Source organism: Coregonus lavaretus (assembly GCF_964263955.1).
Source record: "Coregonus lavaretus genome assembly, chromosome: 7".
Taxonomy (NCBI): Eukaryota; Metazoa; Chordata; class Actinopteri; order Salmoniformes; family Salmonidae; genus Coregonus; species Coregonus lavaretus.
This window is the reverse complement of record NC_139994.1, coordinates 58,973,468-58,991,619: the sequence shown is the minus strand read 5'-3', so window position 1 is coordinate 58,991,619 and position 18,152 is coordinate 58,973,468. Positions and strand designations below refer to the sequence as shown.

At 45.0% G+C, this 18,152-nt stretch overlaps 1 protein-coding gene across 11 annotated transcripts in view; it reads right to left on the bottom strand.

The window, feature by feature from the left end:
* LOC311132134 (calcium/calmodulin-dependent protein kinase type II delta chain-like) overlaps positions 1–18,152 on the bottom strand; it is a 107,918-nt gene that overhangs the window by 38,912 nt on the left and 50,854 nt on the right. For all 11 annotated transcript variants that reach the window (XM_084165343.1, XM_084165347.1, XM_084165352.1 and 8 more), the window contains exons 3-4: positions 11,339–11,398; positions 7,802–7,856 (exon numbers count right to left, since the gene is read on the bottom strand). In XM_084165343.1, the coding sequence (XP_084021469.1) occupies positions 7,802–7,856; positions 11,339–11,398 (115 nt within the window). The remainder of the gene's footprint in view (positions 1–7,801; positions 7,857–11,338; positions 11,399–18,152) is intronic.

The following is an 18,152-nucleotide window of genomic DNA, read 5'->3' as shown; positions in this document are numbered from 1 at the left end:
GGGACAGGGACTGAGGGACAGGGACTATCCAGCCTGAACATAGGCTAGCTCTATAGAGGACTGAGGGACAGGGACTGAGGGACAGGGACTATCCAGCCTGAACATAGGCTACTTCTATAGAGGACTGAGGGACAGGGACTGAGGGACAGGGACTATCCAGCCTGAACATAGGCTAGCTCTATAGAGGACTGAGGGACAGGGACTATCCAGCCTGAACATAGGCTAGCTCTATAGAGGACTGAGGGACAGGGACTGAGGGACAGGGACTATCCAGCCTGAACATAGGCTAGCTCTATAGAGGACTGAGGGACAGGGACTGAGGGACAGGGACTATCCAGCCTGAACATAGGCTAGCTCTATAGAGGACTGAGGGACAGGGACTGAGGGACAGGGACTATCCAGCCTGAACATAGGCTAGCTCTATAGAGGACTGAGGGACAGGGACTGAGGGACAGGGACTATCCAGCCCACTTTGATACCTATTGTGCATAGCCTCCATTGGTGCATAGCCTCCATTTTAGAATGGGTACCACTAAGCTATATAGAATTGTTTTAAGAAGGTCATGAATTTTACGACCCCTTGAAGTATCAAATATCTATATTTAAAAAATTATTTGATTAAAATATATTTTTGGCCTTGCTATTAGCCCATACAAACGGATTGAATAACACATTAATTATATGGAACAACAGATTGTCCCCCAAAAAATCAAAAGGAAAATTGTTCTCAAGTTTCTGTCCTATATCTGAGAGATACAAGAAAGATCAGGAAACAATTTATATATTTTTTTGCATGTATTTAACCCCTTATTTTTGGCACTGAACAGTCTAAGCCAAGGGAGGGGTGTGTGTTTCTATATGGAATTGTTTTAAGAAGGTCATACCAAGGATCATTTTGCTCTTTGATTTTGAATTTTAAGACCACTTGAAGTATCAAAACAATATTTAAAAAAATATTTGATGAAAAATGTTATTTGGCCTTATTGCTATTAGCCCATACAAACGCATTGAATAACGAATTCACTACATGGAACAACAGATAGTCCCCCAACAAAAATCTAAAGGAAGTTTGTTCTGAAGTGTCTGTCCTATATCCGAGAGAGATAATTGTGCTATTTTCTGTGTTTTTTCACATTGTTTGCAACTTATTTTGTACATAATGTTGATGCTACCATCTCTTATGACTGAAAAGAGCTTCTGTATATCAGAACAGCGATTACTCACCTCGAACTGGACAAAGATTTTTTCTTTAATGAGTCTGATGCAAAGGATATAATGTTGCTCCCAGACAAGGCCCAAATCCCCATCATTCGCATGAAGAAAATACGGAAATACAGGGAGCGGAGATCAGGGTGCCTTGTGAGAATTCGTCAGCGAGTGAGTAAACCGCCTCTACCATCCGTTCTATTGCCCAACATGTAATCACTGGAGAATAAACTGGATGAGTTCCGTTCGAGCCCATCCTACCAACGGGACATTAAAAACACAGAGTCGTGGCTGAACGCCGACACGAATAATATACAGTTGGCTGGGATTTCCGTGCATCGGCAGAACAGAACAGCTACGTCCGGTAAGATGAGGGGTAGGGGTGTGTGTCTATTTGTCAATAACAGCTGGTGCACGATGTCTAATATTAAGGTAGTCTCAAGGTATTGCTCACCTGAGGTAGAGTATCTCATGATAAGCTGTAGACCACACTATCTACCAAGAGAGTTTTCATATATATATTTCGTAGCCGTCTATTCACCACCAGAAACCGATGCTGGCACTAAGACCGCACTCAACGAGCTGTATAAGGCTTCATCAATAAGTCCATCGACGACGTCGTCCCCACAGTGACCGTACGTACATATCCCAACCAGAAGCCATAGATTACAGGCAACATCCGCACCGAGCTAAAGGCTAGAGCTGCCGCTTTCAAGAAGCGGGACACTAATCCGGACGCTTATAAGAAATCCTGCTATGCCCTCAGACGAACAATCAAGCAGGCAAAGCGTCAATACAGCACTAAGATTGAAAATTCTACTACACCAGCTCTGACGCTCGTCGGATGTGGCAGGGCTTGCAAACTATTACGGACTACAAAGGGAAACCCAGCCACAAGCTGCCCAGTGACGCGAGCCTATCAGATGGGCTAAATGCCTTTTATGCTCACGGGGGGGTCAGTATGAAAATGTATGCACTCACTAACTAAGTCGCTCTGGATAAGAGCGTCTGCTAAATTACTAAAATTTCAAAATGTAAATGCTTGCGTCAAGGCAAGCAACACTGAAGCATGCATGAAAGCACCAGCTGTTCCGGACGACTGTGTGATCACGCTTTCCGCAGCCGATGTGAGCAAGCCCTTTAAACAGGTAAACATTCACAAGGCTGCGGGGCGGGACGGAATACCAGGACGTGTACTCAGAGCATGCACGGACCAACTGGCAAGTGACTTCACTGACATTTTCAACCACTCCCTGACCGAGTCTGTAATACCTACATGTTTCAAGCAGACCACCATAGTTCCTGTGCCCAAGAAAGTGAAGGTAACGTGCCTAAATGACTACCGTCCCATAGCACTCACATCAGTAGCCATGCAGTGCTTTGAAAGGCTGGTCACGGCTCACATCAACACCATCATCCCAGAAACCGTAGACCCACCTCCAATTCGCATACCGCCCCAACAGATGACGCAATCTCAATCGCACTCCACACTGCCCTTTCCCACCTGGACAAAAGGAAAACCTATATGAAAATGCTGTTTATTGATTAGAGCTCAGCGTTCAACACCATAGTGCCCACAAAGCTCATCACTAAGCTAAGGACCCTGGGACTAAACACCTTCCTCTGCAACTGGATCCTGGATTTCCTGATGGGCTACCCCCAGGTGGTAAGGGTAGGCAACAACACATCTGCCACGCTGATCCTCAACACGGGGGTCCCTCAGGGGTGCATGCTTAGTCCCCTCCTGTACTCCCTGTTCACCCACGACTTCGTGGCCAAGCACGACATCCAACATCATCATTACATTTGCTGACGACACATCGGTGGTAGGCCTGATCACCGACAACGATGAGACAGCCTATAGGGAGGAGGTCAGAGACCTGGCAGTGTGGTGCAAGGACAACAACCTCTTCCTCAACGTGAGCAAGACAAAGGAGATGATCATGGACTACAGGAAAAGGAGAACCGAACACGCACCCATTCACATCGACAGGGCTGTAGTTGAGCGGGTCAAGAGCTTCAAGTTCCTTGGTGTCCACATCACCAATAAACTATCATGGTCCAAACACACCAAGAAAGTTGTGAAGAGGGCACGACAATGCCTTTTTCCCCTCAGGAGACTGAAAAGATTTGGCATGGGTTCCCAGATCCTCATAAAGTTACACAGCTGCACCATCGAGAGCATCCTGACTGGTTGCATCACCGCCTGGTATGGCAACTGCTCGGCATTCGACCGTAAGGCTATAAAGAGTAGTGCGTACAGCCCAAGCATCCTGCCATCCAAGACTTAAATACTAGGCAGTGTCAGAGGAAGGCCCAAAAAAATTGTCAAATACTCCAGTCACCCAAGTCATAGACTGTTCTCTCTGCTACCGCACAGAAAGTGGTACCGGAGCGCCAAGTCTAGTTCCAATAGACTCCTTAACAGCTTCTACCCCCAAGCCATAAGACTGCTGAACAACTAATCAAATGGTCACCCGGACTATTTACAGTGACACCTCCCCCCCTTTGTTTTTACACTGCTGCTACTTGCTGTTTATTATCTATGCATAGTCACTTTACCCCTACCTACATGTACAAATTACCTTGACTAACCTGTACCCCCGTACATTGACTCTGTACCGGTACCCCCTGTATATAGCCTCATTATTGTTATTTTATTGTGTTACTTATTTTTTATATATTTTTTAAAACTTTAGTTCATTTAGTAATTATTTTCTTAACTCTATTTCTTGAACTGCATTGTTGGTTAAGGGCTTGTAAGTAAGCATTTCATGGTAAGGTCTACACCTGTTGTATTTGGCGCATGTGACAAATACAATTTGGTTTGATTTATTTTTGTCACTAAACAGTCTCCATACAGTATACTTCCATGCATTCCAAAACAACATGCGTTTGTGAGAGTCTCACCTTTACACAGAGGGGACTTATTAGTATGTACCCCAAACTCTACATACAGAAGATGACAGATCGGCTGTACCGACTTCAGACAAATCCCAAGACGAGGGTCGAAGAGCAAAACGGAGAGAAGAAGAAGATGTCTCACCTTTTACCTTTCACCACAGATACGGCGGTGTTACGTAGGCGGATGCGGTGGATTGAGACGCATTCCAATGCAAAAAAAGATTTCTCTAGCTTAAACTGACAGAGTTTTATGGGGATGTTTTTATTACGCTAATTAGATTTCCGTGGGGGCGCATAAACAGTTCAAGACCTTAGGGGGTTAAAATAAGGACACTTCCCCCCCCGGTGTAGGGCAATTGCCCCCCAGTGTAGGGCAGGCACATAAACTGCCTGGAGGGCTTCCCTCAGGATAGCGCGCATCTGTGTGTGTGTGTGTACATGTTTAGTGCGACTTCATTTCTTTTGAGGCCACCTTCATTAGGCCCTTATCTATGGATTTCACATGACTGAGCAGGGGCGCAGCCATGGGTGGGCCTGGGAGGACATAGACCTACCCACTTGGGAGCCAGGCACACCCACTGGGGAGCCATGCCCAGCCAATCAGAATGAGTTTTTCCCTACAAAAGGGCTTATTACATGCAGAAATACTCCTCAGTTTCATCAGCTATCCGGGTGGCTGGTCTCAGACATCCGGATGTGGATGTCCTGGGCTGGCGTGGTTACACGTGGTCTGCGGTTGTGAGGCCGGTTGGACGTACTGCCAAATTCTCTAAAACAACGTTGGAGGCGGCTTATGCTAGAGAAAATGTACATTCAATTCTCTAGCAAGAGCTCTGGTGGACATTCCTGCAGTTAGCATGTCAATTGAACACTCCCTCAAAACTTGAGACATCTGTGGCATTATGATAAAACTGCACATTTTTAAGTGGCCTTTTATTGTCCCCAGCACAAGGTGCACCTGTGTAATGATCATGCGGTTTAATCAGCTTCTTGATATGCCAGACCTGTCAGGTGGATGGATTACATTACATTGGCAAAGGAAAATTTGAGAGAAATAAGCTTTTTGTGCTTATGGAACATTTCTGGGATCATTTATTTCAGCTCATGAAACATGGGACCAACACTTTACATGTTGCGTTTATGTGTGATGTATCCTTCCTTTCCTTTGGTTATGTAAATTCCCCAGAAGGGAGCAGTGAAGTGACAAGACAACAGAGAAAAGAAAGAGCGAGTTGCTGAAGGGAAGATGGTAAAAGGTGAACAGATGCTGAAGGGAAGATGGTAAAAGGTGAACAGATGTTAGGAGAGGTCATCTACGGATCTGTGTTAGTTATTCCCAAGCCTGGAGAGCTTCTGGAGAGACACACACATGGTGGAAATATAAACAGTATTCAGGTTTATCTAACAATGACTACATTTACAGTGTGCATACAACCAAGGAACATGGTGTAGCAAAGAGCTGAATACACAGTACTCATACAGTACAGCATATACAGTGAGGGAAAAAAGTACTTGATCCCCTGCTGATTTTGTACGCTTGCCCACTGACAAAGAAATGATCAGTCTATAATTTTAATGGTAGGTTTATTTTAACTGTGAAAGACAGAATAACAACAAAAAAATCCAGAAAAACACATGTCAAAAATGTTATAAATTGATTTGCATTTTAATGAGGGAAATAAGTATTTGACCCCTCTGCAAAACGTGACTTATTACTTGGTGGCAAAACCCTTGTTGGCAATCACAGAGGTCAGACGTTTCTTGTAGTTGGCCACCAGGTTTGCACACATCTAAGGAGGGATTTTGTCCCACTCCTCTTTGCAGATCTTCTCCAAGTCATTAAGGTTTCGAGGCTGACGTTTGGCAACTCGAACCTTCAGCTCCCGCCACAGATTTTCTATGGGATTAAGGTCTGGAGACTGGCTAGGCCACTCCAGGACCTTAATGTGCTTCTTCTTGAGCCACTCCTTTGTTGCCTTGGCCGTGTGTTTTGGGTCATTGTCATGCTGGAATACCCATCCACGACCCATTTTCAATGCCCTGGCTGAGGAAAGGAGGTTCTCTCCCAGGATTTGACGGTACATGGCCCCGTCCATCGTCCCTTTGATGCGGTGAAGTTGTCCTGTCCCCTTAGCAGAAAAACACCCCCAAAGCATATTGTTTCCAACTCCATGTTTGATGGTGGGGATGGTGTTCTTGGGGTCATAGGCAGCATTCCTCCTCCTCCAAACACGGCGAATTGAGTTGATGCCAAAGAGCTCAATTTTGGTCTCATCTGACCACAACACTTTCACCCAGTTCTCCTCTGAATCATTCAGATGTTCATTGGCAAACTTCAGACGGGCCTGTATATGTGCTTTCTTGAGCAGGGGGACCTTGCGGGCACTGCAGGATTTCAGTCCTTCACGGCGTAGTGTGTTACCAATTGTTTTCTTGGTGACTATGGTCCCAGCTGCCTTGAGATCATTGACAAGATCATCCCGTGTTGTTCTGGGCTGATTCCTCACCATTCTCATGATCATTGGAACTCCACGAGGTGAGATCTTGCATGGAGCCCTAGGCCGAGGGAGATTGACAGTTATTTTGTGTTTCTTCCATTTGAGAATAATCGCACCAACTGTTGTCACCTTCTCACCAAGCTGCTTGGCGATGGTCTTGTAGCCCATTCCAGCTTTGTGTAGGTCTACAATCTTGTCCCTGACATCCTTGGAGAGCTCTTTGGTCTTGGCCATGGTGGAGAGTTTGGAATCTGATTGATTGATTGCTTGCTTCTGTGGAAAGGTGTCTTTTATACAGGTAACAAACTGAGATTAGGAGCACTCCCTTTAAGAGTGTGCTCCTAATCTCAGCTCGTTACCTCTATAAAAGACACCTGGGAGCCAGAAATCTTTCTGATTGAGAGGGGGTCAAATACTTATTTCCCTCATTAAAATGCAAATTAATTTCTAACATTTTTTACATGCGTTTTTCTTGATTTTTTTGTTGTTATTCTGTCTCTCACTGTTCAAATAAACCTACAATTAAAATTATAGACTGATCATTTCTTTGTCAGTGGGCAAACGTACAAAATCAGCAGGGGATCAAATACTTTTTTCCCTCACTGTATGTTCATAAATAAACATCACTGACTCCTGTGTAGTGTCATATAATATAAATTCATACAAACAAAACCATTGAATAAGACAATTCTGTGAAAAAGCAGTGATGGAGAGAGTGTGTTTGGGGAGGAGAGCAGGGGGAGTGAGGACATGAGACAGATGGAGGAGGAGGACATCAGGGGAACATGCCCGCTGCTAATCTCCCATGATGCCCCACTGACAGGAGGACAACACCGTCCTGTGATTGGCTCTGGTGGAAATGCTCACCAGCTTTGTTTACCTTACCTGAGCTGAGCTCATGACCTGTGTGTGTGTGTGTGTGTGTGTGTGTGTATTTGAAGAGCCACACTATGTGTCTCTACAGTGATCAGATTCATCCTCTTAATCTCTTCTAAATGTGGGTTAGAATGATTAACCCAATTAACCTATTAACTTTTTATGATGGTGGGTTATACACCACTGGTTGGATGGTTGGGGTCGATGGTGGGTTATACACCACTGGTTGGATGGTTGGGGTCGATGGTGGGTTATACACCACTGGTTGGACGGTTGGGGTCGGAGGTGGGTTATATAGAAAGACACATTGTACTTACAAGTCAAAGACCAGGTAGTGGAATCCCTCCTCTGATATGCTGTCATGGAGCCTCACTGTGGGAGAGAGAGCGAGAGAGGGGAAGTGAGAGAAAGAGAGAGAGAGATATGGGAAGTGAGAGAGAGAGAGAGCGAGAGGGAAAGTGAGAGAGAGAGAGAAAATAAAAGTCTGATTAGAAATGATGCCCTTCAGACGAAACCATTTAGTCATCCAGTCTGTGTGTGTAGTCCGCTGCTTGGCTGTGTGCCTGCGTGACTGTGTGTGTGTGTGTGTAGTGTGTGTGCCTGCGTGACTGTGTGTTTGTGCCCGGCAGGCAGGCAAAGAAAAAAGTCAGTGAGGAAGAGAAACTCATCCATTACACAAATGACCCTGATTTAAACGTCCTCACTCCTGCCTGACTCAATTCAATTGAATCCATAATAAACCTCGGAGGCCATACAAACTCCCCATTCATCTTACTGAGACACAGAACACAATACAGCAGCTTTTACATCAATGGAAATACACATCCCAAACTTCTTCAATGGATATTTCCTTTTATGTGTCAGGAGACGTCTTGTTGATGTATTGTACGATATCATCCCGTTCCCAACACCTCAATCAATTCTAAATGCTTAACCACATAAATATCACGTCCTATAGTGTACAGAACGTTTCTATACGACTGTGACACATAATACAGGACGTATAAATACATGTTTCCTGTTGAAATGTGAACCTGCAGAGAGCTCAGTGAACTGTATTTGGAGCAGTCTGCCTTGATACATGTCATTCTATAACCACGATGTCCTACAGCATCTTAATGCCAAATCCTGGTAAGAGCTATGCAGGCAACAACCACCATCAGGCATTACTGTGTTTCAATTGGTCAGCAGGACAGGTCCAATGGTCAACCGGCCCAGACAAATCTTTGTTCTATTCTTAGGCTTTTGGGTCTCTGAACATGTGTCACACACCCAGCTATTTGGGCCTGATCCTCTGCACAGATGAACATAACCATTGGAGAGGGACGACCATCAGGAGACCTTGCCATGGTTGATATGTTAGGTTCATATGGTACAACCAATTAGCCAGCCATCAGTGTAATTAACACACAAGAGGAAAACCACTTCCCTGGGTGATATTATACAGATGGATGGCAGTAACTGACCTTCAGAATGGAGGAAGGGAGAGAGAGAGATGGGGGAGAGAGACGGGAAAAGGGTAAGGTAAAGAGGTCAGGGAAAAATAAAATAGCCCTATGAGGATACATTATGAAACCTGACAGATTATTTAGATACGTAGCATTATAACTCAATAGACAGGACAGTAATCCATCATGCTAGGCATTCCTGTTACCCTGCATTCCTGTTACCCTGGTCCTCTGTAGCTCAGCTGGTAGAGCACGGCGCTTGTAAAGCCAAGGTAGTGGGTTCGATCCCCGGGACCACCCATACACAAAATGTATGCACGCATGACTGTAAATCGCTTTGGATAAAAGCGTCTGCTAAATGGCATATTATTATTATTCCTGTTATCCTGCATTCCTGTTAGATCTGACATGTAATCTTGATGGTTGTACAGTCGTCTCAAATAAAACTGAAGGACCTCTGTGTTACTCTGGACCCTGATATCTCTTTTGATGAACATATCAAGAATATTTCAAGGCTTGAAAGTTTTTGTCCAAAATGTATGCTGAAAAGATCATCCATGCTTTTGTCACTTCTAGATTAGACTAATGCAATGCTCTACTCTCCGGCTAGCTGGATAACGCACTAAATAAACTTTAGTTAGTGCTAAACACGGCTGCTAGAATCTTGACTAGAACCCCAAAAATATATAATATTACTCCAGTGAAAGCCTCTAGCTTTCTGTTAAGGCTAGGGCTGATTTCAAGGTTTTACTGCTAACCTACAAAGCATTACATGGACCTGCTCCTACCTCTCTCTCAGATTTGGTCCTTCTGTACATACCTACACCTACGGTCACAAGACGCAGGCCTCTTTATTGTTCCTATAATTTCTAAGTAAACAGCTGGAGGCAGGGCTTTCTCCTATAGAGCTACATTTTGATGGAATGGTCTGCCTGTCCATGTGAGAGACGCAGACTCGGTCATGACCTTTAAGTCTTTACTGAAGACTCATCTCTTCAGTAGGTGCTATGATTGAGTGTAGCCTTGCCCAGTGACGAACCGCCCTTGCTGTCTCTGCCTGGCCGGCTCCCCTCTCTCCAGTGGGATTCTCTGCCTCTGACCCTATTACGGGGACTAAGTCACTGGCTTACTAGTGCTCTTCCATGCCGTCCCTAAGAGGGGTGCGTCATGTCGTGCCAGGCTTTTTTCGCTATACACGACTTGAGTGGTTTGAGTCACTGACGTGATCTTCCTGTCCGGTCTTGCGTCCCCTCGGGCTTGTGCGCTGGAGGAGATCTTCGTGGGCTATATTCAGCCTTGTCTCAGGGTAGCAAGTTGGTGGTCTGTTGATATCCCTCTAGTGGTGTGGGGGCTGTGCTTTGGCAAAGTGGGTGGGTTATATATCCTGCCTGGTTGGCCCTGTCCGGACAGGGCCACAGTGTCCCCCAACTCCCCCTGTCTCAGTCTCCAGTATCTATGCTGCAATAGTCTATGTGCCTGGGGGCTAGGGTCAGTCTGTCCTATCTGGTGTATTTCTCCTGTCTTATCTGGTGTCCTGTAATAATAATAGCTCCAGGACTGAGGTATAGACACATGGCCACCCAAACCACACTCTTCCTCCAATGGTCTCTCACGTTTTATCGCCAAGTCTTCTCATCGACAACAGACAAACATAATAACCCCCTATCATCGTCTCGTTCTTCCGCCCCCTCATCCTTCTCTTCTCGGCAAAGAACAAACAGTGGGAGTGATGGAAGAGAGAAACCACCCAGTGTGGTCTTAATTACAGTGGCTTGGCCTCCGTGGGTCCCTTGGCAGCACGCAAGGGACTGGGGGAACGTGGGCGAGTTCTGGTATTTAACAGACATTCAAGAGACGACAACGCTTATTTACCCAGGATCCACTTCAAAATAGCTTTGGGCGTATCAAGGTTGTTTGCCTTCAAAACGGGGATAGTCTACAGGGAAGTGTTTAGAGTGTGTGGAGGATTCATCCGGGTGACTTCCCTGAGGCGTGAGACATCTTGGGGACGGACACATTGCTTTTGTGACATGCAAAAGGCTGCTCCTTTCTAACTCTTTTTCTTAGCCATGGATGATGGTAACAGTTTCCCTGGCACAGTGAGCTGGCCAGGACTGAGACAGACGGTCTGTCTGTGTGTGTGTGGGCGCGCGTATTATGACATAACAGTGTGATTGTCTTACTGCTGCCAGTGAAGGGCCAGCTGGCACATTCACCAGAAAGCGGAGAGGGAAGAGGTTAAAGGTGAAGGAGAGGGAAGAGGTTAAAGGTGAAGGAGAGAGAAGAGGTTAAAAAGGTCAGGGTCAGGGAAGTGGAGGACACGAGAAAGTGAGGAACTGAAGGTGGTACACTGATTCACAGATGTTAGACTTCACAGAAATATGCCTTCTACGGCATTTGACTTACCGATATTAGGGTGCTTGAGCAGACGACAAATCCTGGCCTCTCTCTCCAGCTTCTGGTGATCTATAGGAGAGACACAAAACAGTAACCATCAGTCTGAGGCACACACACACACCTTAACCCCTAGGGCTGTGGCATTCCCTCACCTTGTAGTTAGGGAGTTAGTGTTATCTTCTCTTGGGTTGTAAGACAAGCCTGATCCTGTTCTACTCTGGTTTTCCCATAACTGTGACCGTGCTAACTGTGACCACGCTAACTGTGACCACGCTAAAAGGTATTCCATGTTGTTTCCATGTTCCATTCCCAGACGCCAACGTACCGTTAATGTTACGCAATGCCAAAAGTAAAAGCTGGTTCATAATCTGTAAATCCAGTATGGTCAGATTACAGTCTAGTTTCCTGATACCTACAGTACTACAGTACATCACATCACTTTCACCTCACTGCTGAATGAGATGAAGATGAATGTCATCATAACTTCACAATCCAACATGATCCTTTAGGAACTAGATAAATGGTCAGTGAATGGAACTGAATGAACTGATTGGAACAGTAGTCTTATGTACTCTCTGAGCATTACACACAAACACAATGGACGGATATCGTTGCTCTGTATTCACCTTTACCCTTGTTCCTTTGTTTTCGTGTTTTGATCATTTATCAGGTGTCTAAGAATGGAGATACTGGTGCCAGTGAACCTGGCGCTCCACTGTGAAATCTTGTTCCCCCACTTCTGGGAAGAGTAATGTTAGCATACACATCTGGTGAGCTCATCTAGACAGAGTATTTACACACTGTTTATATTCATCATGTCTCATCATGCTGCCAACAGGATATCAGATCACTGCAACACAGGACTTTTCAACGACCACTTTGTAATAATAGCACTTACATGTGTGAATTAAATGGGACGTGAGTTAATTGACATGTCACGATCAAGAGCTATTCAGTTCAACACGATACTGGTGTCCAACGGAGTCCAATCAACTGGTTCCCCAGCTGTTACCCCAGGGAACAATCTCATTTATTAAAGAGCACGTATTTGAAAACCACTTAGAAAACATTGAACTTCATCAAGGTTATTCACTACTGCAACGCCACAGCGAAGCAGGACTCCAATTCCTCCAGGTGTTGCTTTCATCTTTCAAGTGGCCAACCGCTGCGACCAGTGAATTATTTAGCATTAATAAATTCAGCCGACAGAACCAGGAAATTAACCAAATTTAAAGTTTAACACGGCGTGTCCTTCACAGATAACTCAAGAGGTCTGACAAAAGTTGAGAAGGAAAATATCCACCTGGTAGCTCTGAAACCAAGACGAGAGCTCATTTTGAATTCAACTGAAGATAGATGCGCCAAAGCACCCCAGCTTGAATAATTAATGACGGACGTGTTGCCCGCAAGAATGCTGGATTATTAATGTTTGATAAACAATCTGGCATAACGACTAAAGGTTACCTGGGGGATGCTGTGTGAGTGAGTCAGAGGTAGACTGCAGAGCGTTTGGGACTAAAGGTTACCTGAGGGATGCTGTGTGAGTGAGTCAGAGGTAGACTGCAGAGCGTTTGGGACTAAAGGTTACCTGAGGGATGCTGTGTGAGTGAGTCAGAGGTAGACTGCAGAGCGTTTGGGACTAAAGGTTACCCGAGGGACGCTGTGTGAGTGAGTCAGAGGTAGACTGCAGAGCGTTTGGGACTAAAGGTTACCTGGGGGACGCTGTGTGAGTGAGTCAGAGGTAGACTGCAGAGCGTTTGGGACTAAAGGTTACCTGGGGGATGCTGTGTGAGTGAGTCAGAGGTAGACTGCAGAGCGTTTGGGACTAAAGGTTACCTGAGGGATGCTGTGTGAGTGAGTCAGACTGCAGAGCGTTTGGGACTAAAGGTTACCTGAGGGATGCTGTGTGAGTGAGTCAGACTGCAGAGCGTTTGGGACTAAAGGTTACCTGACGGATGCTGTGTGAGTGAGTCAGAGGTAGACTGCAGAGCGTTTGGGACTAAAGGTTACCTGACGGATGCTGTGTGAGTGAGTCAGAGATAGATTGCAGAGCGTTTGGGACTAAAGGTTACTTGAGCGATGCTGTGTGAGTGAGTCAGACTGCAGAGCGTTTGGGACTAAAGGTTACCTGGGGGACGCTGTGTGAGTGAGTCAGAGGTAGACTGCAGAGCGTTTGGGACTAAAGGTTACCTGGGGGACGCTGTGTGAGTGAGTCAGAGGTAGACTGCAGAGCGTTTGGGACTAAAGGTTAGGAAAGCGCAGGGGGTTCTGAATAAATCAAATGTCAGGGTACGGGGCCTGAATGTTTACGTTACATGTAGGCAGGGTTGGGGTCAATTCTATGTAAATTCCAGTCAATTCAGAAAGTAAACCAAATTACAATTCAAAACTGTCCTCATTGAAAAGCATTGAAGAGAACTGAAAATTGAATTTCAGTGTACTTCCTGAATTGACTGGAATTAAAATAGAATTGACTCCAACCCTGTAGGTAGGCCACTGTCAAATCAAATCACATTTCATTTATTTGTCACATGCGCCGAATACAACAGGTGTAGACCTTACCGTGAAATGCTTACTTACAAGCCCTTAACCAACAATGCAGTTCAAGAAATAGAGTTAAGAAAATATATACTAAATAAACTAAAGTATAAAATAAAAAGTAACAATAAAATAACAATGCTATATAAAGGGGGTACCGGTACCGAGTCAATGTGCGGGGGTACAGGTTAGTCGAGGTAATTTGTACATGTAGGTAGGGGTACAGTGACTATGCATAGATAATAAACAGCGAGTAGCACCAGTGTAAAAACAACATGTGCAGAGTTGAAGATGCCCTTTCTTGCTGTGACATTTGAAATGTAAAGTAAAGTGAATAAAGAAAGTGGTTCAGGTTAGATACATGTGTTGTGTTGTGTTCGGTGTATCCATGGGGAATTCCATAGGCAATTCTATAGGGGGTGCACTCTCATCTTTCACCTGTAGAGTGCACTCAATGGTTCAGAACAGGTGGACAGGTATTAGGAGAGTGTGTGCCTGGGTCAATGACCAAATCCTCATCAATCCTCTTGGTTAATGCCAGATCAATGCTACAGATATGTCAATGTGTCTATGTGTGCCTGGGTCTCATCTGAGCCATAATGGACAATGCCTGATCCATTGTGGGATTTTTCTGCAGACCACATGCTATTTTTAGGACCTATGATGCATTTGTGCATCTCTAATCCACCGTCAAACGTGAACTTCACCGGGCCTGGAAGCTTTCCCATCCAATCTGACTATAAAACACCATAATCCCATACACACCAATCGGATGCCTTTTCATAGCATCCACATATCCATTTCTCCAATCAGGTTTGCTTTTACAGGCCTGTAATCTGTGCTCCTCCAATCAGATGTGCTATTCCATGGTTGTAATCCCTGCTACTTGAGCCAGATGTGATGCAGGGTAGCCTCGCTAATGATTTCTCCAATCACGTCTTGTTTTACAAAAGTCTAATCCCAATCGCACCAATCAGATCTGCTTTTACAGGGCGGTAATCCCGATATCCGGGCGGATTTTGGCATGCTCCCATTATCTCCCGTCGCCACCTTTCTCATCCCCAGGTGGCATGCTCCTAATCTGTGACATAAAAAGAATTTAGAGTGTGAGTGCTGCATTAGGGCAACCTCAACCATCATCCCAGTCTTCTTCTTCTTCTTCTTCTTCTTCTGACCCCATTCTGTTCCATACACCTTTAGTGAGTATCTCTAGTGTGAGGATAATGGAATTCACTGTGTTATGGTAGTCCATTTACATTTACGACATGGGGATTCCAATTGACCTACACAGAGAGACCATGTAAACGTCAATGTTTTTTCCACAAACATATGACAATAACATGATTTACAAGATCACAAACTTGAAACCCCTATGTAGTTCATCAATCCGACTGCCATAAATGATCATGTCAATCAGATGATCCAATTGGTCTGCAGCGTCATAAAACGTGACACACAAAGAGCCGGACTCCTCATCTTTCTCTCATTAACAGCTCCAGGTGGAGGGATTTTAAACATTAGCAACACAACTAAAACAGTGTGGTGTGATTCACTCCGGAGCTGACCTATTTAACGTCAGTCAGCCCCAGATGAGCGGAGAGCGAGACAGACAGAGAGAGAGAGAGAGAATGCTGTCAGGCCTAAGAAACAGGGGCAGGCAGCAGCTATTTTCACTACAATCAACCCCCTCCTCTGTCACTGACATGATGGAAATCTAGCACATCTGGTCCCGCTGCCGCCCTCAGGTCCAGTCGATTCTCAGTCCCCAAAGCCTTGAAAAGGCCAATTTATCGGTGTCTTGACCTGTCAGTATCATTAAAAGAGCATTCCCCTCATGCCATTCCTTCCCTACCTGTTGCTGCAGAGCTAGGCTGAAGGTTTGTGTTTGCGATAGTGGAAGGAAGCACAATGGTGACGAGCTGGGTACAGCATCTTCTTAAAAGTTTCAGGAGAAAATGAATGGGACCAGGATTCACCCACCCCACTTCCTCTCCTCCTCTTTCCCTCGTTCCTCTCCTTCTTCCGGCTTTGGCAGCACAGCCAGACTGATTTAAATAGGGAGCCAATTATTTAATGAGACAGGCAGCGAGAAGAATAAAACATAAAAAATAAAAACAGCTCATCATGAAACGCGAGAGATGAAGCTTTAAAAAAAAAAAAAAAAAAAGAGTGAACGAGTGCAAGTCAACCTGAATGTATCAGAGAATCCTGGGTAGTCCCTCATTAGAAGACCGCTTCAAAAGCAGACTGGTCCATTAAAATAAAATGGCCCACTGTTTATCGCAAGAAGACGTTGTCTTTACAGCACTTTGTAAGAGAAACCGATGCCATAACTCATTTTTTTTCCCAATCTGGGAGGTAAACTCAAAGTATTCAATAATTTCGCTGTGTATTTCAGATGGAATCAAGGCATTACAATGTGCCAAAGGCCACCAAAATAGAGCAAAAATGCTTAACCCGGGGGTGCAAACCCCCTTGGACCCGCCCGGCCCTGGTGATCCTGGCGGTCTACTTTTTCTACACAGCCACACGAAGTCGGGCATTTCCCCCTAAAGCCCACAGGCTAGCTCCAGATAACAGGGCACTGGAGCGGGCACACCCCTAGCCTCATGATACGGTCATGATGACTCGGTGATGAGGTGAGTGTTTCTATGACGATGTGCTGTTCATCCCAGTGTGTGACATCAGAGAAGCCTAAGACCCTGTGTTGCAGATCCATCCGCTGGCCGCTCTACAGCTCACGCAGACATTATCATCATTATTCATTATTATCAGCAATATTCATCTGTGCAGCAGATTTTACAGACCCCGGAAGACCAACGGCAATGATGTGATGAGACCAGAGTCACTGTAAAGGAGAGAATCTGACAGATAGAGAATCCCCATCAGAACACAGACATTACAGAGATACAGAATGTAAATCCCCCATCAGAACACAGAGACATTACAGAGATACAGAATGTAAATCCCCCATCAGAACACAGAGACATTACAGAGATACAGAATGTAAATCCCCCATCAGAACACAGAGACATTACAGAGATACAGAATGTAAATCCCCCATCAGAACACAGAGACATTACAGAGATACAGAATGTAAATCCCCCATCAGAACACAGAGACATTACAGAGATACAGAATGTAAATCCCCCATCAGAACACAGAGACATTACAGAGATCCAGAATGGTCAGTTCTGCATGCACAACACGATGCCCAGTGCAACCTACGGTCCTTGTTATGACAGCCCATTGGACAAAAACAACGATGACTGGAGGTGTGTGCGCACACACACACACACACACACACACACACACACACACACACACAAGGACTGGAGAGGGGGGAGTGAAGTTGGGGTCCGTATATAGTGTGCCTGTCAAATGACTCAACTGAATATGGAGAGGAACAGACTTTGCTAGTGTGTGTGTGTGTGTGTGTGTGTTGTCTTACTCAACAAACTCTCGGCCCTTGACAGGAACAGTGAGTCAGTGCACATGTCGCTGTAATGCCAATGTGTGTGTATTTGTGTGTGTGTGTGTGTCTCCTTTCTCTCTCCCCCTCTCCCTCCACTTCAGGACCCTTCATCTACTCAAAAAGGGTCTGATTCCCAGAGGCAAGACAGTCTGCTACACTGTTCACTGACAGTCTCCCTCAGAAAAAACCCACTGTCAGATATAGGCCCTGAGGACATCCAGGATAAATTAACACAGCCTTCTTAACGCAACACTACCCTGCCTACTATCCAACACAATAGCAGCATTACAGTGCATTCGGAAAGTATTCAGACCCCTTTTCCACATTTTGTTACGTTACAGCCATATTCTAAAATGGATTTAAAAAATGCAATCTACACACAATACCCCATAATGACAAAGCGAAAACAGGAATTGGAGAAACTCACCAAAATACATGTGTGCCAAGCTTGTAGCGTCATACACTTGAGGCTGTAATCGCTGCATAAGGTGCTTCAACAAAGTACTGAGTAAAGGGTCTGAATACTTCAGGGTTTTTTATATTTATAAAATGTGCTAAAATTTCTAAAAACCTGTTATTGCTTTGTCATTATGGGGTATTGTGTGTAGATTGATGAGGGGGGAAAAAAACAATTTTATCAATTTTAGAATAAGGCTGTAACGTAACAAAACGTGGGAAAAGTCAAGGGGTCTGAATACTTTCCGAATGCACTGTAGACCTACAGGCATATACAACACTCTGTAATTACCATAATGACAAAGATGGAGGATGTATTAAGGCTACAGGCACGTAGACTGTTTTTCTATATTC